General features: G+C 29.9%; 2 protein-coding genes across 3 annotated transcripts; one reads left to right on the top strand and one right to left on the bottom strand.

Annotated features, from left to right (window-relative positions):
- The first annotated feature begins 6120 nt into the window (after window positions 1–6120).
- Window positions 6121–7655, top strand: LOC11433103 (rhicadhesin receptor). Its single transcript, XM_003626072.3, has 2 exons — window positions 6121–6365; window positions 6827–7655. Exons 1-2 carry the CDS (start codon window positions 6263–6265, stop codon window positions 7366–7368), a joined length of 645 nt encoding a protein of 214 aa, XP_003626120.1. The 5' UTR covers window positions 6121–6262; the 3' UTR covers window positions 7369–7655.
- Window positions 7656–11447: 3792 nt separating this feature from the next.
- LOC11427224 (uncharacterized) lies at window positions 11448–12971 on the bottom strand. Of its 2 annotated transcripts, none has more exons than XM_039828168.1 (2): window positions 12439–12971; window positions 11448–12156 (listed from the first exon to the last, which is right to left on the bottom strand). In XM_039828168.1, the coding sequence occupies exons 1-2, from the start codon at window positions 12719–12721 to the stop codon at window positions 12044–12046; spliced, it is 396 nt and encodes a 131-aa protein (XP_039684102.1). In that variant the 5' UTR covers window positions 12722–12971; the 3' UTR covers window positions 11448–12043. The 2 variants fall into 2 exon arrangements, with proteins under 2 accessions (XP_039684102.1, XP_013450424.1); XM_013594970.3 differs by having other exon boundaries at window positions 12418–12970.
- Window positions 12972–23416: the final 10445 nt, after the last annotated feature.

The following is a 23416-nucleotide window of genomic DNA, read 5'->3' as shown; positions in this document are numbered from 1 at the left end:
AGTTGGCTGTATACCACACTTATAACTTTAAGTGAATTGAAAATCTTGGGGACTTATTTTCTTAAAATCTATGAAAGACAAATTCAAAAGACTAAAACCAAAATGATACCATATTACATGAGTTTTTTTTTTTCTTGATGAAACCAAATTACATGAGCATTTTTGCGTCATTTAAAAGCATTTTTTTTTTTTTTTCAATTTGAACAACTTACCAGAAAACTTCATTTATTTTTTTTTTGAGGGAAGAAAACTTCATTTATGTTCTCTGGTTTAGAAAAACGTAATTTTTAAGTTAACTTATTAACCCGGTAAGTTTTCCTCAACAGGTTACCGGAAAACTTTTATTAAACTTTTCGGTTTGTTTTGTTTTTGTAAAAAAAAAAATTAACTTTTGGTTTTAGTTGTATGTTGGAGCTATTAGTATTTTGTCCATTTCATTATGTTATACCGATAAGGATGTATTGTTTTTCATATTTCATTTGACAGAGGTAAATTTTTGCATTTTTTTCGGCATATTTCTATGAAAATTTTGCAAAAGAGACGTTTGAGTGGTTTTTTTAAATAAAAATACTACACCTGAACTATTGTTATGAGTTATCCAACAATGACAACAAACTCGAAAATTATTGGATAAATGTTCTGGTAAAAATAAGCGAACCGGAACACACTTTGTATGAGAGTTTTCTGGTAGAAAATTATGAATAGAATAACTTAGAAGATGTTTCCAAAATTCTTTGTGTACCGGAAAAGATAGAACCAAAAATCTGGGTTGTAAAAATAGAACTTACTTTCTCTTCTTATCTCGTGTCTACTAGAACTTGTTTTTGAAAATGTGTTAGAAAAAGTAAAAAATTGAGCATTTTAATTTGTATATATGAGGGCAAAATGGACAGTTTAGTCAAAATATATGGGGTGAGGGTGTATAATTGTAGGTGGTACAAGAAAATATTTTCACAAGAATGTATTGCTTTAGAGGCCCACTTCAGATATATTGCAATGGGGGAGGAGAGTGTTGAAGTAAATTGGTTGTTATGGTTTGTTGTCAACTACTACTAGGGTGTCTGTGTTTAGAGACAGTTTATATTCTGATAAGGATATGGTCATTTGTTTAGAGACTATGAATCATTGAAATGCATGCATGATTATGCCTCTGATGGTAAAATTATGGTGTTAAATATTGTTGTGGCCGGTAGTAGTGTAAAATTGTGGTCTTCAATACTTGTATCATATGTCTTTAACAATGTTGAAAGCTTCTTTCTCTTGAATTCAAATATGCTCAAACCTTTTAAGTTTGCTTTGCCTTTTATTTGTGTAAATGGCAGTCATTAGTACTCCAAAATTCTATAAGATTGGGACTATGAAGTGTATCTAGTAAGATCAGTCTAACAACTTAGGATTAGAACAAAACCTATTTAATCTTTCATTAATATATATGATGATTGTCAGCTTGATCGCGAATGTGCAAACCAAGTCAATATGCCTAGTAATTGTTTCCCAAAGAGATCCATTATTATAAATGAGAGCTACTGATATTCTCAATATTTTCTTAAAATGATACCCTTTGAACGGGGAAGATCACACCACAAAATTTAACATAATTTTACCTTGTGTTCAGACTGATCTACAACCCCGTCTCTTGCGGCCCACTTTTATAAATGGACCGACTTCATAACCAATCCACTTGATAACGTCTCTATGGATTGAGTTTATCTTCCAACAGCCACCACACTAAGCCATTGAAGGGCAATTCTCAACAATTATTATTTTACTCTCTGCAAGGGCTTCTTCCTAAAAGTATAAATACCATGCAATGCAATGCAAGGTACACAAATTTTTTGGCCTAAAACCTCTCATTCATTGACTATTGTTCTCTTATTGACTTGAAAACTGTCTGCAGGTAGCGTACACACTTTCAACATCAACAAAACGCTGCTCCAATTCGGCCAACTATCTATCTCGATCTATTAAAGATCGCCTTGTAAACTTTTTTTTAATGCAAAATAAACTTATAAAAGATAATGAAGTGAATTTCCCACGCCAATTTGTCCACTAGTTAGAGATACATTTCAAACAACACACAACATATAAAATTGCTTCTTCTATTGTAAGTTGATCATTAAATAAATATATAAAAAGAATTGTGTATTGTGACTCATCAATTCTCGATTTGTTCATTATAGTTTTACTTTGTTGTTATGGGTTCGGTAAGGTTTATGATACATAAAATATAATTAATTTTATTTTAATGATTCTTATATAATTGTATTAGTTTGAAAGTAACAATTTGTCCTTCTAATATATTTTCAAATAGAGATTGTTGTTCTTATATAAGAGATTTGAAGATAATAGATCGATCAAGGGAGTTGTTTAATTATTTGCTTAAACTATTTAATGTCCCTAAATAAATGTTGAATGATGCCTTAATCATTAGCAGCGTTGCATAAATGGTTAAGCAAACCAACGAGGAAAAAGCCAAGGAAAGAAAAAAGTAGTGATTGAAACTTGAAAGAAAGAAAGAAAGGAAATGATATCTAATCCCTACTATATTCAAGGAGTAGGTTTGAATATATTGAGCATGGCCCGTGTTTATCTTCCTTTAGCAAAGATTCTAAGCATTCCCACGTACTCACATACCTAACGTGTACCATTCTTCTTCTTATAAGCATACTGTTGTTCACAGGCGGCTTCTTAATTATTTCATTCTATATTCAAAATCTATAAACAAAAGTAGTTAACATGTCACTGCGGTATAATTAATGGATAAGCTTTTGAATGATTGAAGAGCAAGTTTTGTTTATGAGTTCATATACTAAAGAAATTAAAAGGCATCTAAGCGTTTAATTTGCAAGAATATATAGGTCATTGGCGTCAGAACAAACAACATAGTTGCTAGAAGTAAAGCTAAATTTATCAACATGGTGTGATTGAGAGAGAGAATACTATCTTATTTTGCAATGAATCTCACTTAAAAAATAGTATGAAAATTAATAAGGAAAAACCTCAAGAATATCTTATTAGTATATATAGATGGAGAAATATAGTATTTGTATAACCATTTTATGATAATTATCTCTCTTATGTTCATATTGTAATTGTTTTATAAATTGATTTACTTAAAACAGCGAATCTATAACTTACTCCGTAGAAGATATAAAAACTTTGTAAAAAAATGAAAAAATATTCTGTGGAAGAAATTGACGAGAATTAAAACAAGAAATAGTCATAATAAGCAGGTAATATATAACAAGCATATAATTTAAATTAAAAACGTGATCAGACCTATGATTTGGATGCAAGTTGGGACTTCTATAGATACATTAATCAAAGTATATCCATATTCACAACGGCGTGGGTCAGGCAAGATGTGCATTGCTGGAGATGCAAGTCAAAACATTCGTTTTTTATTTTTGGATAAAAATGAAAGTCAAATCTCAAATTTCAAGAACAAGGCACAAACCAAACCAGTGCCCTTCTGTTTGGGTTCCTTCCGGATCATCCCAACGACTTTTCTTCTTCTTTTAATAACTTCAACAAACCTTAAAATAGGAAAATAAGCATGTTACTTGCATTTATTCATCGATTTGACCCGATTGCCAATTGTATTTTAAGAGATATAACTATTGTGCAGTAGTTAAAAAAAATAAAAAAATAAAAAACACAATCGGCTAAGTTAAAGAATTTAACTCAAATGCTATAAGGATCAAGTTTGAATCGCACTAACGATAAAATATTTCATTTTTTAGTACAATAACGCTCCAGACTCTACTCTGAGTTTCAAGTATTTTTTTTTTTTTTTTTTAAGAAACTAAGAAAATTATATAAAAGAAACAACCGGCTCCTCAAGCACAAGGTATGCCTAAGAAAGCTGGAAAAAGTTAATTACAAAGCAGCAGGCGTTAGACAGCCAAAGAAACAGAAACAGAAACAAACATTACATCATAGCCTGAAGACAAAGTAAAGGATTGTTCCTCCAAAATGGGTAATCAAAATCGAACAAAATGTAATTCGCTTTCAGCCACCAAAACATTTGAAGTTTAATCCTTTCAAGAAGAGCTCCAAGATGATCAGAGTGATTCTGAAAAATTCTCCAGTTTCTATCTTTTCAAATGACGAATAAAACAGAAATCCAAATAACTGTAAATCCTGTCCTAGACTTTTTTGAGAAACCTCCAAGAGCACAAAATTGAGTAGCATGAGAGTATAAATTACCATTCAGAGTTGTAACTATACCAAGCCACTGAGAAATTAAAAGCCAAAGACGCCCATAATGATCACAATTAAAAAACAAGTGATCCCTTTCCTCTTCCTTACCACACAAAGTCACGCAAGCCATAAGAGTGGGATCTATTACATTTCTTTGACGCAAATTATCTTTTGTTGCAAGTCTATTCAGAAATAAGTCTATTCTTTGATCTTGATGAGACCTATAATTCAATTTTTCTAAGCTTTTTCTTATAAATAAAAAGAGACAAATAAAAATTATTAATTATCAACCTTGATAAATTGAAATTATAAGGTCAATTTTGAAAAACTAATATATAAAAAAAGGTCGAATTTGGGCCAGCCATGGAAATTATGTTAGAGGGCATGTGTTTAATAACAATTAAAAAAGGTAGAAAGGGTATTTTTTTGTCCAAATCAATTAGGTGTAGGATGCTACTACACACCTTCTAAAATTGAAGTGGGTGTGTATTAGCATTCCCCTATAAAAAAAAAGGTCGAATTTGTTAAAAGTGCCGATTAGTTCTTCAAAATCGATAGGTATATCAATACGGTGGTTTTTTATTGGACAACGTTGACTTGAAATCATCCCTCCAATTTTGTCTTCCTTACTCGTTAAGTTAAATAAGTGATATTCACATATTTTCAATATTCTTTCGCTTGTTTTGTGATTCCGTCAACTTAACACGACTTTTATTTTTAATTCTCATAGTTATGCGGTGTGTTTTTTATTTTATATCTTATAGTTCAGTGTTTATTGGATTCAGGTTGAATGATTTACTCTAATCAAGTGCAGAATCAATCAATAGTTTTGACGTCGTCAACGTTGCAGATATGGAAATATAAATATTTTGGAGATTTGAATATAGTATCTATGAAGCCCGAATACTCCAAAATGGAGACGTACCCGTATCGGATACTGAAACTCCACGGATACTCGCGGATACGTACCCACGAAGTATCGGAATTAATTATTTTAATTTTTAATAAATATTTTATCGGGTACTTATGTGATACTCCACAGATACATAAGGATACTTCTAAGATACTTCACAGATACGTATCCTAGAAAAAGATGAGGAGTAAAAAAGTGAGACAATGTTGTAAAAATTCATTATAGATGTATATGATTCAATTTTAGATATGCATCAATAGAATTGTTTCTCGGTGAACCACTTAAAATTATACTTCTTGTGGATGAACATAGCGAGGGACGTGATTCAGTTAATCAACATTAGATAAAATTTGTCTTGAGTTCTTTTAATGATGTTTCTCTTGATATCCCAACATATAAAAATGTAATATGATTTATAAGAAAATTTTCAAAAAAAATTGATCGCATGTATTATTTTTAAAAAATTATAACTTTTTTAATAATACAATAATGAACAGTAATCAGTTTTAATTTTCTTCAAGTATTTTACATATAGATAAGTTTTATTATAAATTTTTGTTCATGTATCCTAACTGTACCGTATCCTAAATTTAAAAAAAAAATCACGTATCCGCGTACCAGTATCGTATCATGCCTGCACCTGTATCCATATCGGGGTTTCATAGATTTGTATTGTATCAATGTACTTTGTCAATTTGAATGAACGAATCGTTTATTTTAACAAAACAAAAAATTCTTTGTATGGGTTTCCCTAATTTAACAAGCAAAAAAATAGTGTGTTAGAAAATGTGTTGTTATTGTTTCTTATTAAAAATAAAAAAAAGTAACTTAATTTTTAATAATTTTTTTACTATTTCTTAATAAAAAAATACAATACCGTAAGTTAATTTAATTTTTGACAAGATATAATACCGTAATTTATATCTTATAATTTCCCCTTTATTTTAAGTGAGAAAATTCCTAATACTACTATTTTAATTATTCTGTCTCTCTTCCTTCCAAGTCTTCTCTTGGTATAAATAATCAATGCCCACCACCACTTCATTCCAACTCATCATTCAAATTGTTCCTTTTTTTGTCTTGCCCGTAACATATAATTGGTTTTCAAAAGTCTCCGGTTAATTTGTTTGTCACCGATCTTAACAAATGATGAAGATCATCGCAGTGTTGCTGCTTCTGGTGTTAACCACCACTGTCACTGCTGATCCCGATAATCTTCAAGACCTCTGTGTTGCAGACCTTGCTTCTGGTACGTACCATTACATTAATAATAATAATCTCATGAAATATTACTTTTTTTTTCATATAGAGCATATAACTTTCATGCTAATTATTACTTATATAAGCAAGATTAATTATAAGGATCGATAAGCTGGAAATAATTAGTTCCCTTTTCATTTTCACTTTTCCCCTTAATCATTATATGCAATCCTTTTTATAAAATTTATTTTTTTTCAATCATGTAATTTGGCCTACCAACACCTTTGATATGGCTTTTTATTGACTTTAATATATGTTTAATCATTCAGAACAATAATCCCTTAACTTTGATTGAAATTGATTTAAGTACTTTTTGCAAATACAAGAAATCATTGCATATTATTGATAGCATGATTGGCAACATGTATTTCTTATTGGTTGAGTTTTTTTCTTGTCTTGCAACTCTTATTGTTGAAATATTGCGATGATGATGGTAATTAAATTTAACAGCGATTCTAGTGAATGGATTCACATGCAAACCAGCTTCGAATGTAACCGCAGCTGATTTCTCCACCAACGTACTAGCCAAACCAGGAGCCACAAACAACACATTTGGTTCCTTAGTAACCTTAGCCAATGTTCAGAAAATCCCAGGACTCAACACACTTGGTGTGTCATTGGCACGTATTGACTATGCTGTAGGTGGACTGAACCCACCTCACACTCACCCACGTGCAACTGAGATTGTTTATGTTCTTGAAGGTCAATTAGATGTTGGGTTCATAACAACAGCTAATGTTTTGATATCAAAGACTATTGTTAAGGGTGAAACATTTGTGTTTCCTAAAGGATTGGTTCATTTCCAAAAGAACAGTGGTTATGTACCTGCTGCAGTGATTGCAGGATTCAATAGTCAATTGCAAGGAACAGTGAATATTCCTCTTACTTTGTTTGCTTCTACACCACCTGTTCCAGATAATATTTTGACTCAAGCATTCCAAATTGGTACCAAGGAAGTTCAGAAAATCAAGTCTAGGCTTGCACCCAAGTAGTGAGATCATGATCATGTGTTTCTTATTTTGTTTGTGGTTTTAATTTTATTTAACTTTGTTGATTTACAATTCATGTTTGGAACTCATAAAACAATTGGGGCATGTTCAATATTCATTTTCCTTTGGATGATTGAAATTTGTAAGATCCCTAATGCGTGCTTCTTATTTTGGTAATCAAATTCAAATGTGCTTGTTATTTTTGCAATTATGTGGAGCAAGCAATCACATTGTAGATCTTGTTTGGATAAACAGTTTAAATAAACGTGTATGGCATAATTTTTTTTATATATTTTATGCATAAATTATCTTCATAACAAAAATATGGTCAAATTGTTTTGGGAGGCTTTCAAAAATAAACTAAAAATATAACTTACCAACAAATAATTATTATGCTGGAAGATGATCATTTTCTATGTCAATGTAAAGTTAAATCCATAGTTTAATATTCCGTTTTGGTTTTTATTATTATTATTTTTGTGAACGAGATATCATTTGTGCGTAACTGCATAAACTAATCTTTTAAATCAGATGAAACTGCAATGACAAACTCCTATGATTATTCATCAACTCCATTAAAAAAAATCACTTTACATTGTTTTTGTAAAAAAATATTCATCTTTATTCTAGAGGGCAACCAACAAAGCTGACAACCAAGTATGGACCAATAATTAACTACTACTTTAATTAATTATATAGCCATAAACTGGCCTTAATAAATGGATTTTTCTAACATGTGCAAATTTGCACATGTTAAGGATACTAAAGTAGTAAGTTTATATTGGAACTTGTGTATTTTACATTAAATATATATTCTTTTTTATAACAAGTGTGATTTTCAATAAAAAGTTGCTTCTTTTAGTATCCTTAACATGTGCAAACTAGCAAGTACGAGATTACCAACTACAATTAATATTTCTAGTTTAATTGAGAGCATTAAGCTATTGATCTCAAAGACACTAGGGTGTCCCGTTAACTTAGCTCAGTTGATAAGAACAATACATAATATATGTAAGGTCTAAAGTTCAAACCTCAAACGCAACAAAAAAAAAATGAGGGCGGCTTTTATTTTATTTTATGTACTTTCTTCAACCCTTAATATAAACACCTACTATTGCTTTTTCACTTTATTAAAAAAAAAAAATTGATAGTGCAGTTAATGTCTATTTTATATATAAATATACCAAAAATGTCCTTTGTAAATATGTGTAGTTAATTTTGACATTTTCTTTTCGAAAACACTTAGTGGAACTTAGTAAATAAAAAAAATTCCTATCAAAAATTTAAATTATGTATAGAAAATTATGCCAATTTATTTCTTAGAAGTTGAAATTATTAATTTTTTTTTCAATAAATACTTGTTATTAATGAAATTCTTAACATACTATGTCTTTAGGGCATATTATGATAGCATGACCCAAAAAAGAAACTGAACAAAATCAACTAACAACTTACTCCCTCCGTTTCTAATTATAAGCAAAATTGACATTTTACGTTCATTCAATTGATGATGTACGTGGTTGGAAAAATGTTAGAATTGTCCTTTGAGTTTTGTCAAAACAAAAAAAAAAAAAAAAAATTGTCCTTTGAGCATTTGTTAAGAAATCAATTATAAGTAGTTAAAAAAAAGGTTGCTAACCGGTGGGCCGGGCATTGGTCAAGGAAATAAAAAAGAAAATTTTAAATTAAAAATGACATTTTTTTTACTTTTGAAAAATTGACTACACAATTTTCAATACAATACATATTATATATCCCTGTAAAAAATATAAATTATGTATAGAAAATTATGTCAATTTATTTCTTAAAAGTTGAAAATTAATTTATTGTTTGTTCAATAAATACTACTTATTATTAATGGAATTTTTAACATACTATGTTAGCATGACCCCCAAAAAACAAACCAAATAAAATCAACTAACAACTTATTAAGAAAAAAAAAGTTTTTTTTTAAGAAAAATGTTAAAATTGTCTTTTGAGTTTTGTCAACAAAAACAAAAAACAATTTTCCTTTAAACATTTGTTAAGAAATCAAATATAAATAGTAAAATTATCTTAAAATTTATGTATTCGCCTCTTAAAATAGCACACAAACATAAGTCAGATTCTTAGTGGAACTTGAATTAGATTCTTTAAGCAAGGTTTTGGATTTGAACTTTGTGGGTGAAAAAAATGTGGTGAGGACTCTTAGAAGGAAAAACTCCTCTAAAGGTGGCAATCCTGGCGAACTTTAAGGGCCCCCTCATAAATTTAAAAGGCAACCACGATATTAGAAACTTTCTAGTTTTGAGCTTCTTTGAGCTTCAATAAGGTTTTAAAATAGGAACCTATGTTTTGATTGATGCTCTTAGGGATAAATTATTAATGACCACATAAATGGCAATGAGAAAAATCGGTAGCACAACACTCACAGATATCATACCCATTAATTCAATATTCATGCTCAACTAACTATTTAGAAAATTACATGGTCATAACTAAATATACTTACCCTGCAGTGCCATGTCCAACATCCTATTGACTCTATCCGTTGAAAAATCCTCCTAAAGTTCCAATGACGATAGGAAGAAAAAAGAACGTTGACAAGTAACAACACACCTTTTATGTTCTGCAGTTATCTGCTGTTGCATACAATTATCCTTTCCTAAAGGAGTACATAGTATACATCTTAAACGTAGTGGATAGTTTCTCATAAATAGAAAACATGTGGCTTTTTCAGTAGAAAATTATTTGGTTTAAATCTTAATGTTTTTACACTATAGGTTTGTAGAAGAATCTCTCAAGTGGAAGTTTCGTATTATCAACATAGTGCATCTTATATTGGAAGTTAGTTTATTCATCGATAGCGTAATGTAGGTTGTTGTCGTAAACTTGTACTCGCAACAAGTAACAAACTTTTAAATTAGAAAGGTTTCTAATTAAAGTAACAAGCATCCTCTGAAGGATAAAAACAAGTGATTTAGTATTGAGATTTTGTCCACAAAAAATGTGTTTGGGTAGAGATATATGATATGAGTTCGTTCGGGTTTGTTCTATTTATTTATCTACATTTCATTATGAAAAACATAGACATAACTAATACTCTAGATTAATAAATCTCATTAGTGGGGTTGAGGATTCCACTAATCTACCATTTGTACATATCTATCTCATAAATGAACAATAAATAAAAGGTAGATGAATGTAGCAAACCTTTCGTCGCACACATGATGGAGGAAGCATCACACTTGATCCCAATTATATTGCTCCCATAATTCTAGATTATTTTTGACAAAAGCTCTTGCATATCTTATCTTATATGTTGACTTTTAATCATCTACTTAAGTATCAGAGCACAAGATTCCAGCTTGGGAATCATCTAATCTAATGGAATAAAAAGCTTTTGCCTTTGGATTGCCCAATTCCGAATCAAAAGTACTATAAGCTTTGTGGATAAAAGAATCGAATAGGCATAAATTCTCTTTAGATGGGATAGGGATATTTGTATCTGTTGGTCAAAGTTGCAAAGCTTTGCCAGAGAATAAGAACTGAGCTATCGTATATTGATAACTATAAATGCTAAGGTGAATCACCCCAAGAGAAGAACAAATATAGACTATTATTGGGCAGGGATAGTAATTAGTAACCTATGAATTAATGATGAATACTTAAAAAAATTGATGAATATAATACTAGAAACAAAGATTACAAATAGAAATAAAAAAACTTTTGGTGACCATTCTTTGAATACTACATTTAGCTTCAAAAACATGGAAACAAACCCATCTTTTTCTTCGTCTATTTCCACCATCTCCCCGTGGTTTTCTTGTTTTCTAGCTCATCTAGAATGTACTTCATCGTACAAGAGAAGGAATAACAGTGCATATATAATCCTCGTAACCATGTAAACAAAGGGATGGCATCAAAAGAAATCTGGCCAAATACTGCATCAGCATTAACAGAAGAGGGTCCAACATTTTTCGATAATTATAATACAAACAACAGCAGAGAACAATAGAATACTGATTGCATAGTTATTATCATTGGAACCCTTTAATGTCATCAGTCTAACCAAAAACATGATAAAACAAACATACAAAGTGTGTTAAAAACAAAAGCAACTAACATAAGCCATACCAATCTATGAGCCAAGTATACAATCCAGAATGCAAATTTTGTTTCTAAGTTCTCTACAGCTTTCCAAATATATGAAGATTAAAATATGTGAGGCATTAACATATATCCTCAAAAACATATACATAAGAATCAGAGCATGCCACTCAATCCAACTGAACGACAGTAACAAAGACTTGTGTTTCAGTTGCTAATTTTATAAATAACAATGACTCAAAACATGAATGAAAAAGATGAGTACATGAGGAAACCAATCAAAAATTTCAAACAGCTAACAAAGAGATTATGAATATAGCAGGGAATTCAGTTTTTATATACACAATACACCACTTCTCGGACGATCAAAAGAGGTAGGACAAGTAGAGGTTCCTGAATGTCAAGGATTCCAATTTTCATCCACCTCTTTCAAACCAACAGCTGATCAAGCAGTTCTCACCCTTTCATATTTTAACCACAACTTAATGGACCACATTGCTCTAAATGAAAATGACAACAGATATTCTCACTATGAGTTTCTCTACATGTTCTGATGCTATTCTTGCCTTGCCCCTCAACTAAACCATTTTCATTGAACATCCCATAAATTCACCGCAAGTGTTCTCTTCTCAGACATAATGCCACTGAATTTCAAAATGAGACAGGACAGAACAAACACCCAACAATACAGACAAATTCCATCTGAACACAACAAAATAAAATCAATAATGGATATCCAAACATTACTAATCAATCATTCAATCAATGATTCAATATGTGGATTGCATTCTTTGGAACAAAAATCATTCTTCTCTAATAAACTCTTCAACATAGAATGAGTAAATTTAGGATCATTAGGGTCACTACTAGTTGACCCATTAGGGTTTTCCAATACATTTGGACGCGAAAAACAAAACTTGCAACCAAATCCATTTCGAGTAGTAGTACTATTATGACCCTCACCTTGAATAATCACCACCTTACCTCTGCTACTCACATTTACATTCCTATAAAAAGACGCTGTTGTTATTGTTGTTGATGATGACGAGGATGAAAGAAGATGTTTTTTGCTTCTAACTCTACGAATTTGATTCTTGGCTTTTGAAAATTGATTAAGTACCAACCGTTTTCCAAAATCAAATTTTGTACGGTGCTTCTTCTTCTTTCCAGTTGCATCTTCTTCGTCTTGTTCGTCATCACCGTCACTACCTCCTCTTTCGTAACCGTTTCGATTGGAGATCTCTTCATCGTCAGAAGAAGCAGACATCAATTCGAATTCAAACCGCGTTTTTGTGACCTAATGAGAAGGAGATTCATAAATTCATTTGGTTGTATTCGAAGAAATTAGATTTTGGGGAATTTGAATTTGATGGAAACGATAAAGGAAGAAAGGAACGTAGTTGAATTGGGGAAGGTAAGGGTAGAATAGAAGTTACTCTTCAAACGCAATTAAACGCATTTTCTCTCTCTTTCTCCTTCGAGCCTTCTATTCAAATAACACTCCATCCACGTTATTAGCTGCCAACTTCGTCTTTTCATTCCTTCATTCAGTTTTTTGTTTTTTTATCATTATTGTCACATGATATTTTATTCTTTCAAACAAAAAAAGAGTAAATGATCTTTTTTTTTTTTTTAGGGTACTTTGATCACACCTCCAAATAAAATTATTTGGATACACATTTATAAATGAAGAAAAATTAATCATGACAATAAATTAGGTAATAGTAAGTTCCGTAAGTTTAGTTCAGTTGGTAGTTAACATGAATGATTTGTGCAGGAATCTAACCATTAGACTACTTGACAAAAAAAACTAGATAATAGTTTAATAGACATTACAATTATTTCAAAAAATATATTACAATATTAATTCTTGTTGTGAAATGATTCACATCGAGAAATGATAATATCACAATTTGAATATCATTAATTTTAAATTAAAATAGATTTTGAATATTAGATATATCACATCAAATTAAATTGATCTCATTCTCATGAATTAAAAATGATTTTGGATTTCCCCGTGAGCTTAACTTAGTTAGTAGGGATATTGTATATTATATGCAGGAACTGGGGTTCGAACTCCGGACACTCCACTTCTCTATAATTAAATTGTGTGAGCTCTAGTCACTAGGCTACTTGACCAAAATTAAAATTGATTTTGGATTCATGTGTTTCAATCACATACAATACCACCAACTACATGCACTAACCATAGATATATCTTGCAAAAAATGTATATCTCTCTCATTCTTCATGTATTGAATATGACTCTTTGAGTCATGCATTTAATTTGAAAATGGATATTATATATTAGAAATACATAATGATTGTACATATAACTTTTATTACATTTATATATTGTGTATCTATTATCAATCAAATAAATATTTTAATTTTAGGGTTAATGGTGCTTTACCCCCTGTAATATAGGTCATTTTTTGTTTTCCCCCTGTAAAATATTTTTTTTTCATTTACCCCCTTGTAAAAAATATTTTTTTTGGGATACCCCCTAATAGGTCATAAAAAAACGACTTTATTTTTTTTTCCAGAATTTTTTCGTTTTTTTATGACCTATTAGGGGGGTATTCCAAAAAAAAAATATTTTACAGGGGGTAAATAAAAAAAAATATTTTACAGGGGGTGAAGCACCATTAACCCTTAATTTTATAATCGCATAAAATAAAATTAACATGCTATTATTTTATGGGCAAACTATAAATAAAGTTAGTTACCACTTTAAAATTAAACGAAAAATATCAAAAACATTAATTAATTTTGTAATATTGCATTTATCTTCATCATTGCTTTGTATTTTCTTCTTTTCATTTATTTCTTCTTTCTACACACATGCATAAATTGATATTCTTTTATTACTAATCTATACTATTATAAAAAATGTAGTATCTCTTTTTTTTTTTGAAAGAAAAAAATGTTGTATCTCTAAATACTTTTTTCTTCTAAATTCCTCATCTTTAAAAACATATTTATTATTTTTATTTTTATTTTGATTCTTAATATATATATATATATATATATGGCATATCACATGAAAATGATATTTATATGTGAGAATGGTAAGAATAAATTGTGGCCATCAGATTAAAAAGGAAGGTATGAGATTAAATGATGGTTTAAATAGCTTGTTGTACCCAATCTCCAAATTCATTCACGCGTTCTCTTCCTGCTTGTTATCCTCTCTTCCGGTGACTCTTTTTCCCCCACCATCCACCACCAATTTCGTCACCGCTTTCCCCTCCCCCACCAGTTCCACGTCGCCGCTTTCCCCTCTCCCATCAGTCCCGCCGTCGGTTCTTTTCCTCCGCCGTCGTTGCTACTCTTTGTTCTTAATATTTCTTCTTCTTCTTCTTCTCTCGTCACTTAGTCAATTGTCTCTATGTGTTGGGTTGAAATTCATTGCATTTGAATAAAAAAGAACAGATCCATTACAATGATTGTAAGTGGGGATGGCGCAAGATGAGCCCAGAATACAAAATTCAACAATAAATTTTCAGATTTATTAATTTGTTCTTTTCCAAAAAAAAGAAAATAACATAATAATTGATAAAACAAATTTGTATTGTAAATTTGAGTTTTGGGATGGGTTGAATAGAGGCATGATTGAATTTGTGTTGTAATTAGAGGAAGAAGATGAGTTGTTCTAGGGAAGAATTTGAGGGGGAGAAGAGAATGCGTGAATTTAGTTTTGAGATTGGGTACAACAAGCCATTTAAACCATCATTTAATCTCATCCCTTCCTTTTTAATCTGATGGCCACAATTTATTCTTACTATTCTCACATATAAATATCATTCTCATGTGATATGCCCCCTATATATATATATATATATATATATATATATATATATATATATATATATATATATATATATATATATATATAAATTTATCTATACATAATATAACTTTTAAAATATACTTATTAATTAAAATTTTGCACGGGACGACTCTCCATCCTAACTGTGCTCACTACTCAGGTCAACATTGCTAACAATACAATACAATAAATTCTAATGATACTTGGATAATCGAAGAATAATTAATATATTCTATTTCTAATTCTTGTCAAAAAAACATTCTATTTCAAATAGTTTCGGGCAAGTTTATTCAAAAAAAAAAAAAGTTTCAGACAAGTTGCTAATCATCTTAGAATTAAAGACATCTTTTTTTTGGTTACAAGAATTAAAGACATCTTTGAAACAAAGATTAATTATTTTTAGGAAAATGCTAGATATTAAGAATGATTTTATAAGAAAGATTCAAGAATGACATGGCACAATAATCACCTTTAGATTTCAGTCTCATTTATTAATCTTTCATAAAAAAAAATACATAACATCCACCACCCCATGATTTCCGGCCAGACTGAGATTTTATTGGCTAGCATTAATTTCAGGACTATTTCTTGATAAAATCTAAGGGTGATTATTCTGCCATGTCATTCTTGAAATTTTCTTGATAAAATCTTTCTTGATATATAGCATTGCTCTTATTTTTATTTACATGACATTAAGATCTTTTTTATGGTAACATAAAACAAAAATATAATGAAACAATTTATATGCAAGCTACGATACGACTATATAAATCCAATTATGTAAATAATCAAGTATTATTGTTTAATTCCATATGATTCTTAGTCACAACCATGGTTGAAATAGTCCGAAAAGCTTCTTTCATCACAATTTGCTTATATAACATTTTCCACTGCATTTGCAACACTAAGATTAGAAGTGCCATCCATCCATCGGCTTCCTCTCATTGTGATTTCTGGTTCTTGGTCATCTTTTCTTCTACTCCATCTTCTTAAAAATAGAAGAGCTCTATTGTCGATCAATTTGAGAAAAAACATGACATTAATTTTGCAATTAATAAATTTAAGGCAAAATAAATGTTATTTAAAATGCATACTTATTTCAACCTCTCCATTTGATTGTCGCAAATGATATTTTAAACAGCTTAATGTAGACAAAATGTATAGAAGGTATTCTGTTGATTGAAGTCTTGTACATATTATGTATTCTAATATAAAGCCAAATGAATTATGGCATTAATTATGGATGATAATCTTTGAGTCATGATTATATTACTAAATTAATCTTTTAGTCATTTATTTATACCATTCTTTACTTAGATTTATTCGAAATATAGTTGATAAAAAAAATGTGTTGTGAGTGAATGATTTTTTTCTCATCTAACTCTTCCAATAAATGTTTGATGAATAAAGTTGAAGTTGTTATGAACAATGCGATCAACAAGGTTGTTGATCTATCTTTCGATAAATAAATGGTTCAAAGTCCAATCAAAGATGTTATCGGCAACACCATCCAAAATTTGAAAGGGGAAGTAATGATAGCAATTCATACTTTGTTTTTCAGAATGTTAATCAATTGTACATTGATAGAGATTTTTAGTTTTCTTTGCAAAAGATAGGGCATTAATTACATTACATTCAATGAAGCAAAGGTTGAATTGGGGATTAGTGAACTGCTCAAATGATAGAGATAGTTCATCACATCTTTTTGTCCACTAGATAGGGAATAAAAATTTCTAAAGTTGGTTTCTAAAGTGAAAGAGATGTAACAACTGATCTAGTAAAAATTACATGTTGGTAGCTAATAAGCTTTATCACTATCAAATTGAAACTCAAAATTTGAAGAAATTTGTTGAAGAACAAAATGCAGAGAAATCGTAGAGGATCCGCTAAAAAAAGAGTTTTTTCATTTGCAAAACGACCTAACAAAATTCGAAAGAACTAATTCTTCTAAAGTCCTTTTCATGTTGAGAATCTACTTATTTGAAAAGATGATCAAATCATTTGATTTGTTGGTCACAAGTTGGCAAGTGTTAAGGCAAGAGAAAGAGATAAAGGTTTGTTTAAAGGGAAACTTGAGAGAATGGACAGAAAAATAACTCAATTATGTGAAAAATTGTTTGAGTTGAGTCAAAACATAGATAATGATACAATTGATTTTCTTAAAAACATTTGGTAACAATGAACATATTACTGGTAATGTAAAGAATAATATTATTGATTCCGTGCAGTAAAGAAAGGATAATATTCTAATGCACTGATTTGCGTGGCTAGGAATTTGGAGCCTTTAAACAAATTGGTTAGAAGTTTGATTTTTGCCGAAAAAATTTGTTTGTTTATTGAAGATCTAACATGCTACAATTTTAAACATTGAACAAAGTATAACTTAGAACTAAGAACAAGTTATTACCTTCATTTCAAAAAAAAAAAAAAAAAAAGAACAAGTTATTACCTAAAGCTAGCATTTAAACCATAACTAAGGAATAAATTATGTAGAAAATATAAAGTCTCTGTCGTGAAATTTATGTTTTTTGGGGTTTTTTTAATAAAAATTAATTAATGAAATCTTTTGCTAATTTGAATGTTGCATATCAGCGGTTAACGATCACGTAAGCACCCTCTAATAGAGTTGGATAAAAGGGGCAGCAGTGCAAAAAAATTATATCTTGAAAATCGATCTGGTATTAAAAAAACCTAAAAGATTAACTTAATACATACCTTATACAACGCCATTTCCCGTGCGCAGCTTCAATGGGTCTCCTACGGTGCGTTATGCATTATAGCCATTTTTTTTTTTTCACGTTGCTGCTTTAACTTGAAATTGTAGTTAATTTACCAAGATTAGCTGCTCCAGTGGTAATGAGTTTTAATATTCACGTATTGAATGCAGAGGACAATTTAGGTAATTCATATTTAGCACCTATCTTCTTTTTCTTGGCTTATTGAAGATGTTTATTATTTCCAATTATTTATATTTATATGTTAACTATATTCAGTTAAAAAAATTAATTCTTAGTTTAATATATATTACACTCCGTTTTTTTTAAATGCCTTGGAATAGTAACACAAAATTAAAAAAAAATGTATTTTTGCATGTTTTCTTTCTATTATACGTCGTGTTAATCCACCGATAAATTTCTATTTTTTTACACATTTTCTCTGTCCAATAAATTTAATGTGTTATTTTCCTTATAACTAATAATTGTTAGTCACTCTCTTATATTTTTAACACACTTTAACTCTCTCCCATAACAAACAATTATCAATAATTTAAATATTGTTCACATAATTTTTAATAATTGTAAAGCAAAATAAAAATTATCTCAACTTCACATTAATTAAAATTTAAGAAAAATTTAACTTTTCTATAATACTAGATTCACACTACTATGTGACATAGATTTAAACGTTGAATATTTTAGTATTTGAAAGATTCTCATAGAATGATAGAATGTCTTTGGAAGATTCTCGAATAATGGAAGTTAGTCTTTAGAAGATTCACATAGGATAAAAGTTTGTCTTTAGAAGATTTGCTTATAATGATAGTTAGTCTTTAGAAGATTCTCATAAAAGGATAGTTAGTCTTTGTAAGATTCTCGTAGAATAAAAGTTAGTCTTTGAAATTTTCTCATATAACGAAGATTAATCTTTGAAAGATTATCATGGAACAGAAGTCTGTCTTTGAAAGATTCTCATAGAACAATAGTTAGTATTTAGAAGATTCTCAAAGAAGGGAAGTAGGTCTTAGAAAGATTCTTAAAGAATGAAAGTTAGTCTTAGGAAGATTCTCATAGATCGATAGTTAGTACTTGGAAGGTTCTCGTATAACAGAATCTTAGTTCTTAAGAAGCCTATCATAGAATGGAAGTTAGTCGTTGTAAGATTATCATAGAACGTAAGTTACTCTTTGGAAGATTCTCATAAAACTGAAGTCGGTGTTTGAAAGATTCTCCTAGAACAATAGTTGGTATTTATAAGATTCACATAGATCGGAAGTTGGTCTTAGAAAGATTCTCTTAGAAAGAAAGTTCGTCTTAGTAAGATTATCAAAAGATAGGGATTTACATTATACGTTCAACCAAATTTTTTTTATATTATTTGTTTTATTAAAAAAGATAGGGATTTACATTATATTTGCTAAATTATTGTTGTTATTGAAAAATATAAACACGGTTTTTTGGGTTTTTAACGATTTGAAAGTCACAAATATTTGTACTTATAGTTTTATTCAAAATCAAAATTTCATATAAAATACCGTTCATAATTTACACGTGTTAGCGCAATAAAAAGAACAAATAGACAGACACGTAAGCTGGCAAACATAAGGACAATTATTAATAACAATTTTAAAATCCAGATTTCATTATATACGGTGTAAATCCATCTGTTTCAAAGGCTTTCCACAACATCCAAATGCCATAATTCCACTATGTTTTTCAACAGTAGTATTTTTGGTTCATCGACTAAATCACCCTTTTTAAATGGAACTATAAATTCCATAATATTTATCAACAATACAAATTTTAACATGTCAACTTGTGGGACCTTTTAGATCAATCTCTACCATTTGCTTATAAAAGGTAAATCCAATGGTACCTAAACAACTTGCAACAAAACAAAAAATAAAAAGGGTTAATGGTGCTTTATCCCCATGTAATATAGGTCATTTTTGGTTTCCCCCTGTAAAATATTTTTTTTGATTTACCCTCCTGTAAAATTTTTTTTTTTGGAATACCCCCTTAATAGGTCATAAAAAAACGAAAAAATTCTGAAATTTTTTTGTGGTTATACTCTTACTTTCCTCTCTTGGTTGAAGAAACCTACAATTCCTTAATACACAAATTAAAATTGTTTAATACATCCAAGCAAGACAATCAAAGAAGCTTTGGTGAAAGATGGACCTCTCCATATCTTGTTCCCCAAGATTCCGATGATTTTTTTGAAAACATGGTGTTTGAAGTTTTGGTGGAAGATATTTTTTCCATTCCTGCCTATTGAGAAGATAATTATTCACACATAGTATAATTATGATGACTCACCAGTTAAATATTTTGTCTTGCAAGACATAAATATGTTGTTTAACATATCATAAAAAAGTTATGTTCAAAAAAATACATATCAGAAAAATAGTGTGGTATATGACATCGAGAATGATGAAAATAAATATCTCTTGACAAAATCTCGATGGTATTGAAGATTACTGCAAAACTAAAATCTCTATCCTATATGAGGAATGAGACCCAAGAGTTCAACATCGTTCAAAATGATAAATATAATCATCAATCATACAAAATTCAAAGATATCCATTTTGCTTACATAATTCATGCCTTCCACATTGGTCTTAGAGTTGGAGGCAAAACTTATCATTACAGTTATGAAACCGCTATTTGTATGTCTCTTCTTAAAGAATATTTAAGAACTAAGTAAAAAAAAAAATGAAAATAACATTGTTATTTATGAACTTCAATACTCAAAGGCTAAAGTCATAAATTTTTACGGACTAAAAAATAACTTGGTACAAAAAAAACTTAAAAGTAATTTGTTACAAACATCTAACTCGATGGAAATATAAAAATGAACATAACAACCTATTCTGATTCATATGGTGACAGAATCAATAATTAATCAACTAAAAATAAATCTAATCAACTCAATAAAAAAAAACTCAATAATTAAAATGCTTCATATATATAGTAGAACACACTCTTCTCAAAATTGTGTTAGCAGCGTGACAAAAAATGGAGCAACTACTTACCCGTAAAATACAATATCAAAGACATAAATAAAGGCAGTAAATTAAGGAAGGAACAAAGAATGCATTAAGTCTTTCACTCCATAGAAGAAATATTGAGTCAAAAAAGTCATTCATTCCAATCCATGGGCCAGTAGTTACAGATGCAGTCTCAAACTTGGAGCATCCCCCCATAGAAGAAATATGAGTAAGAAGAATAAGGAAATCAGAAGTATAAAAAAGAAAGAATATGAGTAAGAAAAAGAATTAAAGAAACAAAGGGAAAAAGCCCATAATGTCAAACCGGCGACACTTTAACTGCCACGGTCACTCTAGTTATTAAAGAACAAATGAATGAGTAAATTAATGGTTTTGTGATAAAAACATAAGGAAATAAAATGTGAAAAAAAATAGGAAAAATAAAAAAAGGCAGTATGAATAAGAGAAAACATTAGAAAAAATGCACCATATTGAATTGTTACCGGTTATGGATCGTTGTAGCAACTGGAATGAAGTCCTAGTGACAAAATACGTCTCTTCATTTTTCAGCAATAGTACTCACGGTTGTTGTTGATGAAGAATAAAATCAGAAAGAAATGAGTAAAAAATTAAGTTGCAATGGAAAGAAACAAAGAAGAGATATCATAGAAAAGAAATTAGATTTCAAGTCACAACCTTTGATTTAAAAATGCCATAGAATTTACCATTTCATTTCAACTCCTTCCCCTTTAGTTATTTTTTTGGATCTAGCATGCCAAAGTGCATATTGTTTGGTATGATGCACAAATAGCAAAATCACCATTGATTTAATATTAAACAATTCAACGGCCAAGATTGCACACCTGGTAATTGACTAGCAGGTATTTCCTAATATTATTCGAAATTGCAGAAATATCCTATGACATTAATGTAATTAAAATTATAAATTGTAGAAATAAACTTTCAAATTAATGTAATTAAATTTGTAAATTGCAGAAATATACTTTCACATTAAAATTATGAAAGAAGTATAATCATTTGTTCATCAAGCCCAGCATAATCACAAACCCACGCATGGCTAACTCTCTAATCTCCCCACCTTCTTTTGCCTTTATTGCTTCACAGCCAGTTTACGACCACCACGAGTTTGTTCAAGGAAAATGATTAGCAGATCCTTGCTCTCTTTCATGAGATCTCTCTGTTTATCTACTCTCTTTTTCTTTTTGAGTTCTGGACACCTTCGACGGATCTGCCGCTTGTGCTTGCATCGTTGTTGTTCGGTTTCTATTTTATTTTTATTTTTTAGTTTTGAATTTGAGTGAGATTTCTGTGTGAATAATTGTTTTTCAAATTGATATGGCCGTGAAATTACTGTGAAAAACGTTGTTACCGGCATGGTAGACAAAATCGCGATCTGACTCGTAAAAACGTAAGAGTCTACGATCTTGAGTACCACCTGCGTGCTTGATTGGGTATGGAATCGGAAATTGGTGGGTGCGGTCAGGATCGCCGCGAAAACGCGTGGAAACGACTGTCTCGTGCGTTTCGGCCATTTCTGATCGTCTTCTTGAAATTCTGGGTACGCGGGTCGGATCCGCGACCCGACTTCGAAAAACGTTATAAAAGCTTAAACCCAAAAAAATGCGTTTTTTTAGCTGTCAAACGGTTTGTTTCTTAGCCCATTAAACCAATTAATTATTAATTTAATTGAATTGAAAACCTTCCTAAAAAATTAATTATTAATTAATTGTATTGAAAACCTTTCCAAAAAATGCGTTTTTTTTATTGACCTGCCACATGAATGAAACAGATATTTTTTTTCCCTATTATACCAAGAACCTTAAAAAAATTATCTGGGATTTGCTTTTTGATTTGAAAAATAAGTATGTGATTTCTTTTTGACTTTCAATTCCAATCAATACTACGAAAAAATCGTTGAATTTCATTGAGTATCAAAGGAGATCCAGTCGGATCAGATCACAGGTCAAAACAACCCGTTATAGAATCGACAGGCAAAGAAGATGAGTTTAAGAAAGATAAAAAAAAAACCACGACGTGATTCGAACCCACATACACGAATAAGCAAAGACATTTTAACAACTGAAACACGCATACTTCTGTGTCACTTTCGGATTTGAAATGTTTTAAAATCCATTAAATGTTTTTTTTTTTTTTGAAGAAAAATTCCATTAAATGTATTGAATTGTGATCAAATAATTCAATTTTTTTTAATGAATCAATTAATGCATAATTTAATTCATTTCAGCATGGTTTTTTTTTTTGTACAATTTCAGCATGGTTTTATGTACAATATAAGACTTTTTTTTAAAGAATACAGTAAATGAATTGTGTCTTACATAAATACAAGTCTAAATAAAATTTATTTGCACACACATTTATTGATAATAAAACATAAAAT

Source organism: Medicago truncatula, chromosome 7, assembly GCF_003473485.1.
Source record: "Medicago truncatula cultivar Jemalong A17 chromosome 7, MtrunA17r5.0-ANR, whole genome shotgun sequence".
Classification (NCBI taxonomy): Eukaryota; Viridiplantae; Streptophyta; class Magnoliopsida; order Fabales; family Fabaceae; genus Medicago; species Medicago truncatula.
This window is presented reverse-complemented; position numbering and strand designations above follow the sequence as displayed.